The sequence below is a fragment of the Platalea leucorodia genome (genome assembly GCF_965183815.1).
Source record: "Platalea leucorodia genome assembly, chromosome: 16".
In the NCBI taxonomy this organism is placed as follows: domain Eukaryota; kingdom Metazoa; phylum Chordata; class Aves; order Pelecaniformes; family Threskiornithidae; genus Platalea; species Platalea leucorodia.
The window spans coordinates 6,473,466-6,494,421 of record NC_138838.1 but is presented as its reverse complement, the minus strand read 5'-3'; the positions used below and the strand labels follow the sequence as shown (position 1 = coordinate 6,494,421).

The window sequence follows — 20,956 nt, the reverse complement described above, 5'->3', positions numbered from 1 at the left end:
GGAATGATTACCTTCCTCGAATATATCTGGTTAAGGAAGCTGCACAGTTATTTAAATTTTCAGGTTTTCATTTAGCAATTTATTGCTACGTATTGCAATCACAATTTTAGCAGCTACCCACTGCTTGAAAAAAACAGCTGGCTGAAACTAAATCCAAGGAGGACTTGTGGTGATGTGAATGAACAGAGAAAAAAATTCAGAGCGCAAGCCAGCATTGACCTCTTTCCCCATAATGAAAAGGACTGTTTGAAATGGTACGTGATAGTCTAGGATTCTTGGACTGCTCATTGCTAAAGTTTTGTAAGAGCTTCCACTTTCACTGCTGCTTTTGTGCGTGGGACAAAGGCTGGAGACACAGGTACACCCATGCAGGATGCTGGGAGGGTGGGAATGGTAACACAACGGAGTAGTCTGGAATCTCACTTCTCCAAAGTTTTCTTTCTTCTGTGACTTGGTTCATGCTGTATATCACAGCTGACTTCATTTTGCCTTGCTGATAAATACCATACTAGTGTAAAAGAGTGCACCAGATTTTTTAAATTGTTTTTCAGCATAGCAGGAGAGTGGAAGGGAGGTAGTCTATCTGAGATCACAGCATATTACTTGGGAAGAGGCATGGGGCTGAGGAATTAAGATAGACTGGGTAAGATAAATAATTTCCTAAAAACAGTCACATGATTTCATTAATCACTTTGTTTTGTGTTAACTTGCTGGAAGAATGTCACTGACTTGCAAAGGAAAAAGGCTGTTGTTGAATTTCCATCCTGGCAGATGTCTAGAGGCCTAATTACAGTTAATAGCAAGAAGAACTTTTAATCTAAATATTTTTCAATATATAAAGTGCAATTTTGGGTCAAAATAAACAGTTTATATTGAAATAATACACACTCCAGGTACCCAGTTCCTTTTAAAACAAAACAGGATTTCCACACTTCTCATGTTAAAATTGGGAAAAATGGTTTGGTTTTACTTGTGCTACAGAGGAGAGAGAACGTGGGCGAGTGAGTTTGCAATTCAGGTGCCAGGCTGGGAGTCAAGCGAGAGGGTTTCTGTTCCTGCGTTGGAATTAGCTTCCCATGGAATGCGCTGTAAATCACACAGCTTTCTAAAACCATTTTCTCAATTTTAAAATGAAAATTGCAGCTCTCCTATTTCGAAGAGGCGCTTGAAGCTTAGATCCTTTGTGCTTGTAACAGTGTTGGTGGGATCTGCTGATGGGCAAAGGTGCTTTCATTGAAGATCTGTAAATCTTCTAACAGAACATCAGCAAGTGTTGCTGAGAGCAAGCTTGCCAATTCCTTGTAACATAGCGTGCTGATAAACACTGATGAAGCTGCAAAATGTTCTTAGAATACCCACTATTTTTTTCATGCATTTGAGAACTCTAATTCTTAATTTTCATCTCTTTTAAGCAAATTTTCCAAGGGCTTACCTTGCAAATGATCTACTCCACTGTAAACCAGGTTATAGCAGTATAAAAGGATCTTTGTCTGCATGATGGTTCCCTCTGTACCGTATAACTAGGAAGTTACCTCGGTACTTCTCTCGGAATCGACAATAATTTAAGGTGATAGCATTGCATTGAAGTTGTACGTGGCTGTTTCTGTGCTGAACTACCGTGGCCCCATTCCAGCTTTTTCCTGCGCTGCTTTGCACCCTGCCCCAACGGGCTACGCTGTTTACTTTCTGCTCTGTGGTAAATGGATGTCACTTCCTTGATTAAAATGCTGGTGTGCAGCCAAATTCTCTTCCTTTGGGCTCGCACGCTCGGAGAAGCAGCGCACCTAGTAAGCGCGCACGCTGTTGAATCCAGTTGTGTGCCACGCTCCTTGATCTGGCTCCTGGCTGGATGCGTTGGGATGTGTGGCATCTCCTGCCTTCTGAGACACCTGGCACCCACACGTAGAGGCTTTTGAAGGCACCTCCGAGGTGGAGAAGCGCAGATGCATCTGTGTCATGCTGTATTGAAGAGGATGTGAAGATAGATTACCAGAAGGCACAAGCTGAACTACCAGCCGCGTACTGTCCACATCCAAGAGGGAAGGTCTAGGCAGCGTACGGGCATGGGGTGCCACTATCAGCCTGCTCCGTCCATCGCAAGCAGCCAGTGGATGTGAGTATGCAGATGCTGTTCAAGTGCCACTGCTAGCCCGGATGTGCCCGACAGCGTAGTTGCTCTTGGATGCACAGAAGCCTGAGCAAGACGCCACAGAAACTAACCTGGACACCCAGTCCTGACTGTGCTCGGCGCAGACTGACCTGAATGCTCTGTCCTCTGCCTTTGCAGCTGGCCAGTTTCTCACCTGAAAAATTTTAGACTGACATCAAAGTTGCTGAGACTGGTGAGCAATCACGTATTTGTCTTTGTAAAGATTACTGGTATTGCGTACTTAGATGATTAGAGATGTGAAATGGCTCCAGGCATTTTGAAGGCAAGGAACAAAATGGAAAAATGTCTCTTCCCTCCATACCAAAATTTCAGTCTCTCTTCCCGCTGAACACTCATGTTTCTAGCTGTGCTGATATTAATTTATGTATTTTTGCAAGATGTGCATGTTGTCACCTTAGGCACATGTGAACTAGTACCTTTATTCATAAATATATTTTTTTCTATCCCTAGGTAAAAATCTAATGTGTTCACACCAGTTGTATATAGCAAATTAGATTTACATGCTTTGTGATAGACAGCCAGGGCTGGTCCCTACTCTTCGCTAAGTTTTCTTACGCTTAGTGCTGGTTAAGACACCACCTCTGCAAATGTCATGCTCAGACTGGCAACCTGCCTCCTTCCCTTGTGCCTCCTCCGAATGGCCAATTTGCCGACTTTTCCACCTGTCCCAACATATGGTTGCTCCCATTTATCATAATTCAGGGCTGTGTGCCTGTGACACAGGCTGATAAAAATAATACTTCATGCATAAATGGCATTTGAGCAGATTATTCTATAGCTCTGTTATCAAGTAAATACTAACTTTTGACCAAGCAAGCTGTGAATTCAGTTTGTAAGTGGTAGGTAATTAGTGAAACTAATTTTAGCAAGGCATTTCTTATCAGTGCAGGTTTATGGAAGAGGAAAAAATAAAAAAGACTAAATTGTAACAATGAGCAACTGTGCAATGCTGTTAATGAGGCACCAAGATGGTTAACTCATTAAATACTTAAATCATTGCAAAACAGCATTCACGAAGTGGGATCTGATGAATTTTGCAGGGGAATAATAATGCAAAAATAATAATTTTAAATGTGCTTTAGCAAGACATCAGTATTTTAAAGGCACACTGCCCTGTTCCGGCTTCCTGAATAGATTTCAATGATCTTCAAGCTACTAGAAATGGCAGCAACTACTGCTTTTGTGAATAACGTTAATCCCAGTCTTGGTGTGTTGCCTTGAAAGTAGTGTCTTACCCATGAATGTGGTTTTGCTGTTGTGGAGGCCACCCAATGGATAACAGGCTGGATAGGCGTCGTTGTAGAGCATCTGTACTTGAGGCACCCAGTCCTTACTGGATTCTGCAGTTTGGCAGTTACCTGGTGTTTGGCGAAGAGTGAGGGGAAGGTGGAGGGAGAAGACTGAGACACTCTGCACTGATCTCCTGGAAACTGCTGAGAAACAGGAGAAGACAATTTGGGATCACAGGGGGGTTCTGAAAGGTCACAAGCAGGTAGTCAAGGAGGATGGCCTCCGATGAATGCGGTGGAAAGAGGAGCTTGATGGTTCAGGGAGCTATTAGAAAAGCAGCTCATTGTGGTGAACAGAGTCTTCATCTAAATTAGGAGGTGCGAGGGCAGTTGGTAGAGCTAACGAGCAAAGGGAAGCATGCCCTAGCAAAGCTGCTGTTTGTCTTGCATCTCCCTCCCTTTTTGGCACCCTTCTCCATTCGCAGTAGCCTCGAGGGTTATCAGCCCTGGTGTTCCAGTGGTCGAGGGCCTCTCAGGAGGAGGAGGAGTACTTGTTGCTGTGGCGTCTCCTCCTGTGGGAGCAAAATCAGCTGCCCGTGGGAGCTCAGTTCCTTTTGATCCCTTAACTCAAGTGTCTCCTCGGTGCTCGTGCATTCCAGCCCCCAAATTCCTGAGCAGTCAGGAAAAGAAGCCAGACACAGTCATCAAGAGCTTTATTATGCAGAGCCAAAAGCTCCGTGATTCTGAGGTGTTCCTTTTGCTTGTTCTAGTCCCTTAGTGTTTGCACTGTTAGGAAAATAAAGGGAAATTTTACATTCGAACGTAAACCACAGTTTTCCGATACAGCCAAAGCCCTTTGATAGAAATCCACAAAGCATGTGTAATAAATCCTGTATGTAGACAGTGATCTCTGATACTCCAGCCAGCAAGGTTATGGCATTAATATTGCATATATAGTGAGAACCTGAGTTCAACCACTTTTTTTAATGAAGATGGAAAGTATAAAAATCCAGGCTTGCATTATCTTCAACAGTGTATGGGAGGAAGACTTTGACATCACTGGTATTTCCTCTGGAATTAGCTCATGCTTGTAAATTTATACAAAACTCATGGTGATGTATAAGCCTGTTAATGAACAGGTGGTGAAATGAATGTCACTCTTCTGTTTAAAATCAGTGAAGAGAGTCACAGCATTCACAGCTTCATACTGGAAAAAAAAAAAGGCAGTCCGTCAGAGCGTGGTAGTGTCCTAGCACTGCTTTGCCCACAGACCATGGCAACCGACTCCCTGCCTCACCCAATACTTACTGGATTTCTTCTGGCTTTTCCTTAAAGAAACTCAAGAAAGAAGATAAAACAATCCCCCTTCCCAAACCCAAGCCCAGCGTGATGATTGCCATGTGGGTGGGTGCGTTTGCAGGTTCAGGATAGAGTGTTCGATCTTGCGTGTCCAGCCTTGGTGAAGCTCCCTCTCCCTTTGCTCTCGCAGATGCTCCAAGCACAACACGCAGTTAGGATTTAAGGCAGGTACTTTTTGGCTGCCAGAAGTCATCTGTTGAGTGCCTGCCATCTAGATTTCAGTTTCCCAAAAACATGCACAGCTGCAGAGTTAAAACAGTTATTTTCTGTGGCTCCCATTGGCCCCTATGAGCATCATGTCCAAGAATAATGAAGACTGCCGATATCGGTAATGCCTTTAACGTTAGTTATGCCAGTAAGTCAACAGCTTTTATTCAAGAAGTTGCGTGAGAATTCCTGAAATCTATGGTGGTGTTCACTTTTCCAAACCGACACGTTAATACTAGTCAGGTTACTGTGTTTACCAAGCCCTGGAGCACAACAAAGAAGGAGCTCCTTCTGCTGCTAGATTTTGTGGCTGGGCATTTACTTGTCGCTTCAGTGTAACTGGGGAGCTCCTTGCATGCAGAACGGCCGTTCATCTGCAAAGGATCGACGGGCTTTACACAGGGCAGCGCTTTCTGGTCATGGTGCTCAAACTCTGTCACATCTGTACCAACAACCCATCCGTCAAAGCCTTGCTTACGGAAATGATCAGTTTCTGGACAGCGCTGACCACATTCCTCTGAATGGATAACAAAATAAGTAAAGGAATAATTAGGCTGTAGCAGACATTGTGGAGATATATATATAGGAGATTGCCATCCTGAAACGTCACCGTGAAATTCTGCTTGCCACTACCAGTCCTCTCCCACTGGCAGTGCTTCTTTCCTCAGGTCTAAAACTGATGCTGTGCAGGACAAAGGAAAAATCCCTCTTGAAGCAGCTGCTGAATCTTACCTGCATTTCTTGTTGTCTTAGCACAGTTGTAGGCAGATACAGAGACATTTTAGCATCTTAAGCCTCAGTCATATCTGCTTGGTAGTATAGCTGCAGTCAGCAAAGCTTCGCCTAACTGGTGGCAGCATTTTAAGTTGCCATGTAGCATCCACTGCATGTTCCAGGTATCAACAGCATAATTCTTGCTTTTCAGCCACTGCGGTCTCCTGGGAATTTGGAAATGGTAGCAGATACCTACAGAATTAGTTGGGGCAATGTTGACTGAGATGCAGAGCGTGATGGCCGCTGTATGGGCAGAGGTGGAAACATCTGTGAGCTCCTTTTCTTGCGCTTGGAGCAGTCTAAGCTGCAGCTGGAGCAGGCTGCGGCATCGCCCGGGTGCTGTCCCCAACCTGTACGCCGTGTTGAGAGGCGATGGTTGCTGGCTGGCAGGTATCTCTTGGGTTCTCGGAGGAGAGTCCTGCTTTTCCTAAGAGCTGACAGTGGCACAAAAGAAATGTGGGATGCCTGCTCACGGCACAACGTATGTGGTGGGCAGGAACCCACCGGCCTCCCGAAATGCCAACAGCAAAGTGAGAGCTGTCCGTTTCTCCATGGCTGTCAACCATCAGCACAAAGCGGTTTTCAATGAAGCATCTTTGTCAATGTAACTGCTGTGTGTAGACAAGCCCTAACTTAAACTTACACCTATATGTAGAGGTCCTTAAATAATTAAAAGCTGACATACGGTGGTACAGGCTGAAGGAGCGTGCCTGAGTTGTATGAATGGCTGTCGAGTTTCCGTGCGCTCCTTTCTCTTAAAGGTGGGAGATATCTTTGGGAAAACGTTGCAGCTCAGAGGACAGTCCTGGTTATTAGTTTTTTGTTGATGGCCGTTTCCCTTCCATGCTTTTGTAGTTGAGCAGGATTAAGGTTCTTCTACAGCAACATCTGAGCCTTTTGTCAACCTTTCCATTTCCTGGCAATTACACAAAACTACAACTCCAGCTGAATGCTGAGTTCTGTCTTATTTTATCCTGGTTTGTGCACTCCTTTGTGTTTTTCTTCCCAATGTTTGACATGTTGCAATGTTCCAGAGTGAATTAGTGGGCTGTCTTTTTTTTAGGAAAACAAACTTTTTGGGGCAGGCAGTAGCATTTGTGTGTTCTGTTATCGTGGGTGGCCTTCAGCTTGCAGGGGTCCTTGAAAGAGGAAGGGACCTTAACTACGGACGCCGCTTTCCCCTGCTGTGGAGGTTGTGAACGCTTGTTTGACTGCGCAGCTTTCGAGTTGTTTAGATTTGCAATTCCTACGAACAAATTAAACCTCCAAACAGCATAGTTTAAAATAGAAATGGAGTATTTTGGCAATAGAAGGGATGTGTTAAGTTCTGAGTGGGACGGATAGCTTGAAAATTAATGTGCGGAAAGGGAGTCATTGTTTCTTTTATGTATGATATCTAGAGTATGTGTTTTGATTGCAGCGCAGAGCTAATACAAATGGATGATATGTTATTTCTGTTCATGGAACGCTTCTCTCCAAGTATTTATTAAGTGATAATTACCCCTGCTTATACAGGATGAGTACTGTGGCGTGTGAAACTAATTGTTAGGCTGAGACACTGCAGTTAGGCCATTAATGTTTTCCGGCTTCAGATCCCTGTGTGTCAGTAAGAACTTGCACTGTTTTTCATTGATTCTTGTTCACGCTTATGAATAATTAACTGTGTTTAAGCTTATTATCTTCTGACACCAGGTTTTGTACACAGGGATGTAACACAAATCAAAGCTGTTGGTGGCCTGGAGGATCTCATTTTGCTGTGCGGTGGCTATCCCACGTGTTTTCTGTGCAGAACACAGGCGCTCCTGCCAAGGCAGTTTGCTATCCGAAGCTGCTGGGGAAGCACAGCAGCTTGCTGCTTGTGCCTGAGAATAGCTCCAAATGGTGTGGGAAGAGGACGGTGAAGGCACCCCCAAAATTTTATGTCAGCACTTGATGAGAGGATTGTAGGGGATGGAGAACGTATTGATGCCGCTTCAGTATTGTGATTGTCAGTGTTGGATAGAATCAGCATTTGATGGCTTTGATATCGCAGATATTTGCAGTAATAGTCTTGTGCCCTGCGTGTCTCTGCCGTGCCTTCAGTCACCCCTGTCCTTCCAGCAGCCAGCTAGTGCTCCTTTTTCTCTGTTACCATTCTGTTACTAGAGATCTGTTTGCCAGTCTAAGTGCAATTTACACCACGGCATCGCGCACATCAGTTACACTGAGAACTGTTTATCTGTCATCAATCTGTAGATTGTCACTTCAACATTAAAATCTGCTGAGCCTGCAGGGCAGAGTTTATTGGTAAGCTCACCATTGTGGATTTTGAAAGGCATATGTCTGCTGCAGCGACAGCGGTAACTGTGACGAGCCAAATTCAGCTGGCTTTTCAAAGGATTGGAGGTGCCACTAAAGCTACAGATACTGGAACAGCACCAACTGCAAAAGCTTCCCAATTCAAGTACATCAACCCAAAAGACTTAACGCAGCTTTAAAAGAAAAAAAATTCAAGAGAACAGTATGTTAGTATATTATACCAAATAACCTTTAGGACTCGTACCGGCCCCCTTCCCTTGGGAATCTGGAGTTTTACAGTGGCAATACTTACTGAGGTGAAAGAAATGAATTGGCTGTGTAGCTGAGAGATGTTTTATTTCCAGAAGTTTATAAAATCAAGCAGTCCAACACTATCAGTGATGGACCCGATTTTTAAGACCTAAAAGAAACACAGTCCAGGAACTACAGCGTGACTGCAGAAATGCAGACGAGGCGATTTGTATTCTGTTTACCAGTAAGTGATGACACATGGTGTATGCTCTGGAAACTGAATGCCCAGATGAATTCAGATTTCTTTGTAAACTCCCCAAAGCAAGTTTATAGCAGTGTGTTTCTGGAATACTTCTGCATGGGTGGTCTTAGAAGACTGCAAAACTGTGCATTTTGCACTGGACTGTTGGGATTTTAGCTAAGTGTGTGCATATATCATTATTTGGCTTGTAAAAAAAAAATAAAATAAACAAGCGATTATGTGTCTCGGATGCAATTGTTTTCCCAAGTAAGTTACTGGAAGCGAATATTTGATTTTTCCTAAGTTACTGACATTGGCTTGCTGTGTGATGATTTTGCCTTGTAACGCTGCAAATAGAGCTGAGAACTGGCATATGTTAAATCGGTGGCTCCACTGTCCTTGTCTTTTATTTTGTCTTTTTAGATTTGTAGCTGTAAATCTGTAGAGGGATTTAGAATAAAATTGAATAATAGCCATCTGTGATCTTGCTGCTGATTTTATTTAAATAATGTATGAGGCATAATTTGAGCTTCTGTTTGCTTTTCCCAATGCACAAAAAACAAGGTCAGTGCATTACGGCTTACATGGAATAGAGACAGCCTGTTACAGCAAACTTGATCACAGAGTCTCGTACAGCCAACTGGAACATAAAAGTTATCTTATCTTTGCTGTAATCTCCTAACTCTAAGAAATTCCAGTAATAACTATCCTGAACTTTATTTGTCCTTTCTCACCGAAGGCGTACCATGCTGGACCGGGTGCGTGGTTTTTCCATGTGCTTGTTAGAGGAAAGATCAAAACTTACAAACACACTGTCAAAAATGAATTGCTGGTGGGAAATTTAAATATGCATTTATGCTTTGTTCTCACTTTAGCTGACAGACGTTTCCCATGTCATTTCTAATGTCTGTCTTTTCCAATTTCAGTTACTATGTGGGCAAGCTGTTGTAATTGGCTTTGTCTGGATGGCTCACCCGAAGAGATGCAGCCGCAGCCGCAGCAGGGAGCCAGAGCCCAAGCCTATTCCAACCCCGGGTACAGCTCCTACCCGTCTCCCACCGCTTCTGAGCAGAGCTGCAAAGCCTGCGGGGTGCACTTCGACAGCTCCGCCAGGAAGGTGAGTCGCAAACGTCTGCTCTGGCGCCGCTGGCTTAGGGGAGTGTTCGGTTTGCAATATGCCATCTGACTTTCATTTAATTCCAGAAAGCCAATTTGAAGAGAAACGGGTGCACATTAGAGGCCTCCGATTTGAGGACATACCATATGGAAAAAGACAGCTTGCCTTTGCTTCTGTGTCTTTAGTCATTCTTTTGCAATTAGCAGATGTAGTTAAAGATGACTGGAAATGTGGCAGTTAACCTTCAGTAGACTTGGCTTTCCCAGGCACTGAAAGAAGCAAGCCAAACTGCTTATAACCATTTAAAGGAGCATTAACTTGAACTTGAGTTTTTAAATTTGCTATTTAAAAACAATGATGTCCTTTTAAAAAAAAAAAAAAAAAAAGTTATGGCAAGAAGTTTAGTAATCTGTTTGTGCTTTCAGTGAAGGAAGATCGACATATCTCTTTTCCAAACTATTGTTGCTCAAACTAAAAAGCCATGTAAGTTTATTGAGGGTGTGTGTTAAATTGATGAAGCTCAGTGCCAAAAAAAAAAAACCAAAAACCCCGAACAAATCCATTTTATCTTGTTTGTAAACTTCATTTGTGAGCATATAAATGCCAAAATAATTGTTGCCACAAGATTTTTAATTAGACAGCAAACCCTGTCTGGGACATTATTGAGGTTCCTATAATGCTGCTTGAAAAATGTTTTCGTGAGGAAAGTTGTTCAGAGTCCAAACTCTGTGGCTTAAGAAGTGTTTTATATTTAGCATGTTACTGAACTTAATAACATGAGAATAAAAATTACAGTGAGTTTTGGCCACAGCCCTGTTAGATTCGATGGGGAAATTAATAAATTGGTCTATCTTGCACCTTTTTATTCATGCATGCTGGCACGTACCTGAGAAATGGTAAGTCTTGGCAGAGCTGTTGCTTTCTACTCACGGAACAGCAGGGATATTTATGCATTTTTGCACTGAGAAGTGATATTGCTCCAGAAATCACTACAAATTGAAATTCTGGTAATATATTTTGGGGGTTGGGTATATATGTTAATATATTTGGGGTATGTAAGTATGCTTAGACTTTTTCTGGCAGTAGGCAGATTCTGGGTCAGGTGGGAACGGTGCGGTCACTGCACGTGACTCCCCATAGTGTTGTCTTTAACATTGTCCTCGTTAATGCGATGTATCTTTGCAAACACTTGTGGAAAGAATTATTCCGAATCCAGTGCTTACTCTTCTGCATAGTAGCAAATAGTGGATGTAAACAATTCTGCTGTTGAAACGAAAACAATTCATGCAGTTAGGTATGGATTATATAGTAGCAGTGCTAGAACCATAGTCCTGTTTTTCCTGGTATCTTCTAAAACCTGTGTTCTGATATAAGCTGTCTTTAAAGCAGTCTCTTGTATAAGAGTCATCAGTACCGCTCCAGATATGTGAAACCATACTGACTGATTGGGGCTGGGTAAAGCTCTGGGGTGCAAATTGTAGAGGATCTGCTAAAGCAATTTAGGACATTTCTGCCCCAGCAGACTTCCCCGGTTTTCTGCTGGAGCTGGCTGTCAGCGTGACTGGGGCAGGAGAGCACAATGTGTGCTTGTGTCTCAGCTGCTCCCGTTCAGCGCAGACTCTCAATGGAGATGAGTTGGGGGTTTATATGCTGTATTGTGAAGGGGGGCTCCTAAACCTTCCTTCCACCTTCCTCCTCCCACCGCGGCTGCTGAGCAGCAATCTCTGGAGCTGACTCGAGCTAGACGGCTACAGGTGGCGAAGCTCACACAGCTGCAGGAAGGTCTGCTAGATCATCCATCAGTCCTTGGTCTCCAGAAGAGAATTTGAGACAAAGAACTGAGTATGTAACTTGTAAAACACTGACATGTTTGTAAGCCATGTTAATTCTTTAATTCTGTTGATATGGACCAAGAAGTGTATGAAATCTCACTTTGCTGCAACCAGAGCACCGAAAACTCTGCATTTTGTCCCGAGAGAGGCAGTACCTTGGAACTCTAGTGTCCAGTTAATGTTTATACTGAAATACAATAGATAATAATTAATTCTTTCCACACTGGTGACCATAAGATAACTTAAATTGCTTTTAAAAAACCACCAACAAACCAACCCACCCCTCCCACCCCCCCACCCTCCCGCAAAAGCAGAATGATGGGATCTTAGGTACTTGATCTTTTGTCATAATTGTATTTTTAATTTTCATATAACATGGCACCTACTAAAAGGATTAGGGTAGGGAGGCTTGAGTGGAGCGTGTATTTATAAGATGCTTTTAACTGTTGGACCATCTTTAAAGGATGTAAAAGTTAATCATCATGGTAGCAAAATATCTGAGCTTTTTTGGTGTTTTCCTTCTCTTAGATGACTTTTTTGATCTTGGTTTTCTGTAGCAAACTGATTCCACAAAATCTTTTAAATTTAAAACAAGCATTCTTCATTTCCCTCTCTGCTGATCGAAAGCTGTGGCAGGCATTCTTGGTGGGTATGTCAGATTGTTACTCCTTCCTCCCCGATTTTCTGATTTCGGTGCCTTAAATTGGCTGACATTTTCAGGAAGATGCTTTTCTTGCATACTTACAGAAAAAGCTCCTGGCAAGCTAGGGTGTAAGATTAAAAAAAAAACCCTGAACAACAGTAGCCGTAGTGAAAGCTTGAATGTTGGCATTTCTTCATTTTATCCTGCACCCAGAGAAGAGCCAAGTGTATCAAAGCCCCATCCTGGTATCTCTGGGAGACTAGCTGTTAGAGCAAACAACCAGCAACAGCTTCCATCCTCGGCAGGCTTCTGATTTAAAGTATTTCACTTCTGTTTGGCCATCCTCTGATTGTGCTGCCGGTTAGTAAGCGTCATTCAGAAGTGGTCTGTCCTTTTAGTAAAGAATTTAATTTACAAAAACATTTGAAACTAATCGTTCTGAAGAGAACCGTGTCTTCAATCATTGCCCTTTCAGTCAGAGTTCAACAAATATATTGAAGCTGTAAAAGCTGCTTAATACTGAGATGCAGCAAACAGCTTCTCTGCATGTTTAAATACTTGATGCTCAGATACAGGCTGGGGATTTTTTTTTTTTTTTTTACTCTGGAGATGAATCCTAGTGGTGAACTGATAAGCCAGAGACGTGCCTGGTTTTATTTTGACTTCTCAAATGTATCATTTGATAACTAAGGCAGACTCGTGTTATTACTGTTAATTGCTTGCAAAAAACATGTTGGATAATGCAGCCCTTGTACTGTGCTCGCTTACGTGATACCTAAACACGTCGGTACTCAAGTAGGGGTTTTCTGGCTGGAAGGTCCTTGGCCATGCAGCGGTTCCCTTCGGAGCCAGTTTGGCAGGCTGCGGAGCGCGGGGGAGGCTTCCCCCTCCCAGAGTAAAGCAGGGTGGTTTGGGTTTTCATTGTGTTTGGTTTTTGGTTCCCCCCCCAGTTCTTCTGATTGCTCCCCTGTCAGAGATGGGTGATTGAGAGAGGGAAAATGTTGTCAGTGGGGTGATTTTCCATTACTCTGCCTTTGCGGAGTGTTTGTTCCCCTGCTCTAGACGCGTGCACAACCAGGAGTTCCTGCCTCTGCCCTGAGAATTTCCTGAGAAACCGGTTTGCTCCTGCAATCGTAGGGTCAAAAAAAGTCAGTTATATACGAAGGATTTTATAATGACCAAATTAAGGAAAACTTCTCAAAACTGGACGGTATGTGGAAATTGCCCTTCCTGTCTTGCTTTGTGGTTGATGAAAGTCGCTTTTACTTGGCAGGCCCCCAGACAGCAAGTTTGAGATGAGGTTTCAAGTTTGCATGACCAGAGATTCTCTCTGTGGTGGAAATGTTCATGTCTCAAAACGCTTAGGCAGGAAATGGGAATTCTTTCCACTAACTGTCATTGTAAGTCTGTTACGGGGTCTAAATGAGAAGTCTGTCGGTTATAATTGCCAGGGGGTGTGCGGGGCAAGGGGGCTGCCAGGCCGTAAAGGGGATCAGAAGGAGCCTATGTAAGCAAGTAGTGTATTTACACCTTTTAAAACATGAGAAACATCTGCTTTCTTTGAACTGTGAAGTTAAAAATGTTGTTTAATCACTGGAAGCAATGAAGCGATTTTTTTTTTTTGTCTCTGAGTTTGTATTTGTTGCTTCTCCAACTCTGCATGTGTGTTTTTCCTTGCATAGCTCTGAAGGGTCAGGATGTCAGCATTTCATAGAGATGCTTGCCTTCTCTGAGTCTGTGAATTAGCATTTTTAACCAGCACTGAAACCACTTCTTTCTTCCCTCAGGGCTTTTTAAAAGGCGCATAATGCGGCTGTTCTGCTGCTATTCCTATTGGAAAATGTAGAATTTGACTTTCCAAAGTGTTGAACAGTCAAGTTTCTGCAGAAGTCAACATGGACTGTGAGTGCTTGGAACTTCTGAAAATCGAGCCCTGAGTGACAAGACCAGAACAGTATAAAACATAAACAATAAACAACAGAATTTAATCTGTAAAGTTTTTAAACATCTGGGGCCTAATATTTCCAAAACTTCCAACACTTTCTGTCTAGTACCTAACTGGCACACAGTGTGCATATTATTTTCAAAATAAGCTGGCTATTTTTGCTGCATAAATAAATGTTGAATTCTTTTATGTCTGTCACACACTGTAAGCCTTGCTGTTTCCTTTTCCTCTTATGGTGAAAAAAAGATGCATTTAGTGATTGCAGCAAATTGGAGGGGAAAAAAGGGGGGGGGAGGGAGGTCACTTGTAGCAAGTATTAAACATATGAAACAGAGAAATGTTCTTAAGTAGTTCCCTCCAATGCTAGAGGATTTAATGCTCTTAATGCACAGAGCACTATTTTGTTGTTTTATAAAGCAATGCACAACAAGCTGTAATTTACTTAAAAGTCTGCTGCCTCATAGGTATCTCCTGATTTCATCTGTGGCTTAAACTGGACGAACAGGTCTGGAATAAGGCACAGAAAACTCCTGTCATTTGAGGGAATTGTCTAAGAATGTAGTATTTCATTCTGGGTAAACGGAGTGTAAACAGTGCTTTTCTAAGAACTGTGAGGAATCTAGCGATCTGCTCATGGGATCAATCCTTTTCCTCATCTAGGAACATGAGTAACACACTCAACACTTTTTCATAAATCAGAAGGTTCTGATTATGCTTTAACAGAGGCTACTGCTTGCTTTGGCTTCCAGATGGTAGGGGAGCACTGCCTGCGGTCGTTGGGCGCCTCTGTCGCAGGTCACGGTGGATCGGTTTGATTCTATTCCCTTCTCTTTACCAGCACGTCTGCTTGGACTGCAAGAAGAATTTTTGTACGTCCTGCTCAAACCAGCCTGAAGGTGGTCCCCTCCTCTGCCATCTATGCCAGCGGTTCCGAGCCACAGCTTTTCAGCGGGAAGAGTTGATAAAGATGAAGGTGAAGGATCTGCGAGACTATTTGGCACTCCGTGAGATTTCCACAGAGTTGTGTCGTGAAAAGGAGGACCTGGTATTTCTGATTCTTGGCCAGCAGCCTGTAATTACCCAGGAAGATCAGATAAGAACAAATCCATTTAATACTAGTGCCTCTGGACAGCAAGACTTTGTGATTCTCCCACCAACCAGCATAGCATCTTCTACCTCACATGACGTGTCTCCCGTGTCTGCAGATCCCATCTCAAGTTCACTAGCTCAGGAACATCAACAGGTACAGTCTTGAGCCAGAAGCATCTTCTGCAAACTCATTCATCTCTAGTTTTGGATTAACTACTAAGATGTTGCATGAGGTTTTCCAAGCAGATAATGTACCAAAAAAGCTTTGCGTTAAAGATGCCCACTGAAAAAGCAAGGAGGGCTTCTGTTTAGAACAGGTGACAAAATACTTCAGTTGCATTTTACACACCCTCTTCTCGGGTTTGTTTTTCATTTTGAAGTCAGGCCCTCACACTTTCTTACAGAATAATTAGGAAAGTAAGATGAGTTATTTTACACTGCCTTGCTGTGTACAACTGTGACTTGCTGTCACCAGCTTTAATGTGCTGTTCCCTTTCTACACTAGTGGAATTTAATTTGGTGGGCAGTGCTGAATATTGGACATTCACTCCGAGAACAACATCACTGTTTTGAGATGTGGTTTCTCTGGTGCTCTGGTCCACGCTTGCCATTGCCACTAGGTACTCCTGTGACCGGTTCCTTTGGTACTCGATGTCTGTGTTGGGGCACAGATCTATCGTGTGTGTTGACGTTGACAACTTTCTGACAATTGTACGTAGGTGTTAGCTGAAATGGTTATTATTGTTCTTTAATTCGCATGCAAGACAGCAAGCACAGTTTAAAGCAATTTTGGAACTGAAACTGATGAGAAAGGTGATTGTGAGATGGGCGAGGGTTTTTGGTGTCTTCTGCACTCAGATCAACAGAAGCCAAAACTGGAGTCTGTTGTTAAGTCTTCAGCTTATGATGAACCCTGCACTTCTGACGAACCTTGTCAGGGGTGTTTGAGCTTAATTATTTTTTTATTGACTCTGCTTTGTTTGTCTTTCTGCTATCTGGTCTGGGAAGTTTACTCAGTGTTTGACATCTGCTCCTAGTCCTGTTACGAAGTTAATAGGTGTATTTAGTTCCCTGTGGACCAGAGCTGTGGAAGCGTCTGTACCTTCTGCTTCCTCAGCAGATAGATGTAGTACAAAAGAAGAGTTTTCCTGGGAGGACATTTTTTTACAAATCATTAAAAGGCCTTTTCATTCTCTGGTTTTCTGGATATTGCCATTCCAATTTTTACCAGCAAATTCAGCTCCGTTGTCTTCCCTTACTGCCCCGTGATACATTTCAGCTTCTTGTCTCTACTTGCATGACGTCCTGCTACAGTTCAGGCTCTTTCATCGTTATTTTTGTTATTTTGCTTTGTAAATATTAACAAGTCACCACTTGGATAAGGAGGATGGTAACATTACAGTCTCCTTTGTCAGCAGGGAAACCACAGCGGGGACTGATAGCTGCTGAGGGCAAGTCGGCTAGAATTACACTGCAGAGCCTTTCATTTTATTACGTGCTCAAAGCAACGGCCCCTTCTCGTTCTCCAGCTTTGTCGCTGCTGGTCCTGCACTTAGTATCTCCTATTTGTCCAGTCCAGAACCCACCTGAGGAGGTGTTTCTGTATGGTCACTTTGAAGATGACCTGTAGACTTTGAGCTGTGTTCCAGAGGAGTCTTACACGGAGCCTTGCACCGATAGCCGGTGTGCCATCAGAGCTGTGCTATCACACCATGTCACACCACCACACTTCAGTGATGGATTGTGTGTTTATATATACAATTGTGTGTATACACGTGTGTAAATTTGGTCTCCTCCTGATGCAGCCTCACAAGAACATCACGTGGGATCTTACTGTACAAGTACTCTATCAGGCTTTAAATAAAGCGGGGCTTTAAAGGGTCAGATGCTGCACTTCAGTTTCAAAGTTTTACTTGTTTAAAGTGTATTTGTTTCTTTAAGTGCCACACAGGAAACACCTTCTGCGAGCGTGCCTCGCTTTTACCTTGTGCCGCAGTTGTCCTTCCAGCGGGCAGGGTTTGCAGTTAGGCTGAACGGTCGAGCTCGTTCCCCTTTGGACACACAGAGATATGCTGTTGGTGAAAGCTTTATTTCCTCTTCTAGGCAAATGGTTATGTGCCTCCAAGCCAAGTCGGTATGACAGGAGTTGAGAATGCAGCAGAAGCACCAACAGAGGAGGAGACACAGGTTTGTGTGTCCCGGAATTAGATGACAAGGAATACCAGGTTTTCTAGGCCATATTTGACACCACAGAATCATTACTGCAAAGAGATGGGTGGCTAAACCGTAATTCAGACTGGCCACCGGCAGACCCAGTCCACCCCTTTCTTTAGCATCGTCTTGTCCTCCACATATAGAAAGAACTGGTGTCACCTGGACACTATAATAATAGATATTATTTATTTCCATCCTAGGACTTGTGTTTCTGATTGATGAAGGAATTTACAGAGTAATCAGAGTTATATGTACATCCAAACATGAATTCCTGCTAGTGCACGCGTTGAAAGTTGATTTAAATTGTAGTGCTAGGTGTTGAGGGCAAGAATCATTCCATCTTCGTTCCCTTTCAGTCTACTGACTCAGAAGATAACCTGGTGCAGGGGAGGAAGGCTTCTCTCTCGGATCTCACGAGCATCGGAGACATCAATGCACTCTCCGTGCGACAGCTGAAGGAAATTCTTGCTCGCAACTTTGTCAACTACAAAGGCTGCTGTGAAAAGTGGGAGCTGCTAGAGAGGGTGACTCGTCTTTATAAAGAGAAGGACCTTCAACATCTAGGTAAGAAACTTAGCAAGCACGTACCTGTTCTCCAGGTTTTCCCTTTCTACAGACGGTTGCAGAAGGGAGTAGAACTTATCTTACATTTCTGTTTCTTGCAAGTGGAGGAATGGAGGGAGTGTTTCTGATATGCACGTTAGAGTGAAAGTAGCTAACCTCTGTTCACCACTACTTGTACTTGTTTAAGAGGAGAACATTATGGTAGCTCTGGAGAGCGACTTCCCTGTAGTAGCAACAAGTGAGAGCTGTGCAGCCTTCACCTCGGGATTCTGTATAGCTGTGGCAGATCGCGCCGGTCGCTGCATCACCCGCAAACAGCTGATGTGTGACTGCAGACAGATGACTGCAAGCGCTTGAGTGAGCTCTTATCTATCTAGTGACTCATGGTAACTGGCAAAGCGCGCAGGAAAACGCCACCAAAAAGCAGCCGGGCAATTCAGAGCGGGCACGTGCTCAGTGAGGGCGGCTCCCGCTGCTGAACAGTTGTGGTGGTAATGGTTTGACTCCATCCCCTTCACCCCAAGAGCGTCCCTCCCGTGCGCTGCCTGCTCCTGCTGGGCCTGCACGCGACTGACGAGGGGATAGTGGTGTGGTGGAGGTGCACAGAGAAGGTATCTGGCTTGACTTTCAGGTGCCAGTTTGCAATTCTAGGTAACTAGTTAAAAAAGACATATAAAATATTTACAAGAGAAATGTATTTTAACACTGTGATTTCATGGATAGTTTTGTTTCTCAGTGTTGTCCAAAGTAGTGTAGTTTTCTTAAACACATCTCTCTAAGCTTTGTCCTCTATGAATGATAAAAGATTTAAGACAACCACTTTGGTTTTATATTCTTCTGTCATTGTATCTTGTGCTTTTGACAGAATTTACCCTTTTCTCTTACTCACTGTTGCCTGGGCATGTCTCAGCTGTGCTCAATATTGGTGAGATTGGGTAACACCAAAGAAACTGGCACAAGGGGCTACTGAAAGTGTTGTTCTAGAAGCCAAACACTGCATAAATTCCAAGGCTGTCTTAAAAATTGAGACATCCCTTTAGGTAGCTGCTTATCTTTGTGAAGCTTTAGCTATTGTGTAAGCTCAGGAAGAGAGAAAGTTTCTTGGCAGTCGAACAACCTCTCCTGATGAGAGATTCGCTTGACCCTCTGCATGGGGATCAGCAAAAAGCAGTTTTGGTTTAGTACTCTCCCTTCAAGGCTTTCGTCTCCTGCTTAATAATACTGCTTCAGTAATTTTTTTCCCCAGCTTCTCTTATTCTCACCAAATAACTTTCTCTTCTTATGTTGCAGTTTCTGACACTGACGATCAAACTGGTAAGTGATATTCTTAATCATAGACTTGCTTAGGTTGGAAAAGACCCTTAAGATCATAGAGTCCAACCGTTAACCCAGCAGTGCCAAGTCCACCACTAAACCATGTCCCTAAGCACTGCATCCACCCGGCTTTTAAATACCTCCAGGGATGGGGACTCAACCACTGCCCTGGGCAGCCTGTGCCAGGGCCTGACTGCCCTTTCCGTGAAGAAATTTGTCCTAATATCCAACCTGAACCTCCCCGGCGCAACTTGAGGCTGCTTCCTCTTGTCCTATCGCTTGTTACTTGGGAAAAGAGACCCGTGTTGCTTCATTCACCTCATTGCTAAGAATCTCAGTGCTATTTGTTTTCATCACACAGAAATTACTGTGTAAAAGCTAAAACTTTCTGCTCCTTGCCAGCTGGTGGAGTAGATTTATCCATATCTGTGTAGATGCAAGGGGAATTTTTTTTCAGCCCTTCGGTGTGCAGAAGTACATCAGGGAAGCCCTTTGATAACGCCAACTCGCAGATTGCACAAAACCAACGTACCTTTCTTTGTCTCACGCAAGCTGTGGTCTCTCATTTACTCAGGTGGTGCTGGGCTGCCCGGCTCGGAGGACAACCTCTGCAAAATCTGCATGGACGCGCCCATTGACTGCGTCCTGCTGGAGTGCGGCCACATGGTCACTTGCACCAAGTGCGGGAAGCGGATGAGCGAATGTCCCATATGCAGGCAGTATGTGATAAGGGCTGTCCACGTCTTTAAGTCCTAAGTGTGCGTAAGGAAGACTGGCGATGCCTTAAAGCCTCATCTGCTGTTAGAGAAATGGTCAAAACCGCTACAAATAGTTAGGGCAGAGCTTAGCGTACGGACCCCATCGGAAGGTGGAAGTGAGGAAGGATGAAGCCTGGGGAAAACTGCTCTTACTCAAGCCGTGCCTGGCTGTGCTCTTCCCACTATAGTGCTTTACACCACAGTGCCTGGACTCCTTGGAGCTTAGTGCCAGCAGCAGACACAGAAATCATTAACAACCGACACTTCTAGAATAACTTGGTCCGCTAGCGTTGGGGATGGATGGATGCTTGGCTTTCCACCACAAAGATCAGATTCAGAGGCTTGGTGTTTTCCCCTGAATAATAAACAAAAGTGGACTGGGGTCTCAAGGTGACATTTGTTTTGCTGCTTAGACTATACACCCAGCAACAACTTTATTTTCAAAGATTAAAATTCTACTGTGCTTGGTAATTTTTTTGGTTTTTAATTTAATGTTAAATTCTTATGCTTGCAGGACAGGCAGAGTGCCTCCGATTTCCATATTCAGAATAAGCATAATTCTAGCCTAGTGCAATTGTGGAAAAATGTGTAACTTTATTTGAAGATGGACTTTGTATAATTGAAAAATGTAAAAAGGGTGAGACACTGAAACATACAGCCTTACCTTGTGTGGTGGTGGTTTTCTGTTTACATGCCAGCAAGAGGGAGATTCTCGTTTGACTGTTGATTCCTTTGACTTCACAGGCTTCCTTACAGTATATGCCAGCAATCATTTTAAAACTCAACTGACTTCACTTGATTAAGGAGCTACGAATCGAAGGCTTGAGTCTTTTAGAGGGCTTAGTGAGGAAAACATACAGCTAAAGAGTAGTGAGGATTCCATTGCTACGCAATCATATTTAAGTACAGGTGACTTTTTCTTTTTAGAGGGGAGACATGGAAGAAAGCAAACTTTATCTATCTCCCTTGAA

At 43.5% G+C, this 20,956-nt stretch overlaps 1 protein-coding gene across 3 annotated transcripts in view; it reads left to right on the top strand.

Moving 5' to 3' along the window:
• The window catches only part of RFFL (ring finger and FYVE like domain containing E3 ubiquitin protein ligase), a 31,802-nt gene extending 10,949 nt beyond the window's left edge, over positions 1-20,853 (top strand). For 2 of the 3 annotated variants that reach the window (XM_082328469.1, XM_082328470.1), the window contains 6 exons: positions 9,436-9,626; positions 14,885-15,289; positions 17,239-17,322; positions 17,706-17,913; positions 19,204-19,227; positions 19,802-20,853. In XM_082328469.1, the coding sequence (XP_082184595.1) occupies positions 9,441-9,626; positions 14,885-15,289; positions 17,239-17,322; positions 17,706-17,913; positions 19,204-19,227; positions 19,802-19,983 (1,089 nt within the window). In that variant the 5' untranslated portion in view covers positions 9,436-9,440 and the 3' untranslated portion in view covers positions 19,984-20,853. The remainder of the gene's footprint in view (positions 1-9,435; positions 9,627-14,884; positions 15,290-17,238; positions 17,323-17,705; positions 17,914-19,203; positions 19,228-19,801) is intronic. The other variant, XM_082328471.1, reaches the window with a different exon arrangement.
• Positions 20,854-20,956: the final 103 nt, after the last annotated feature.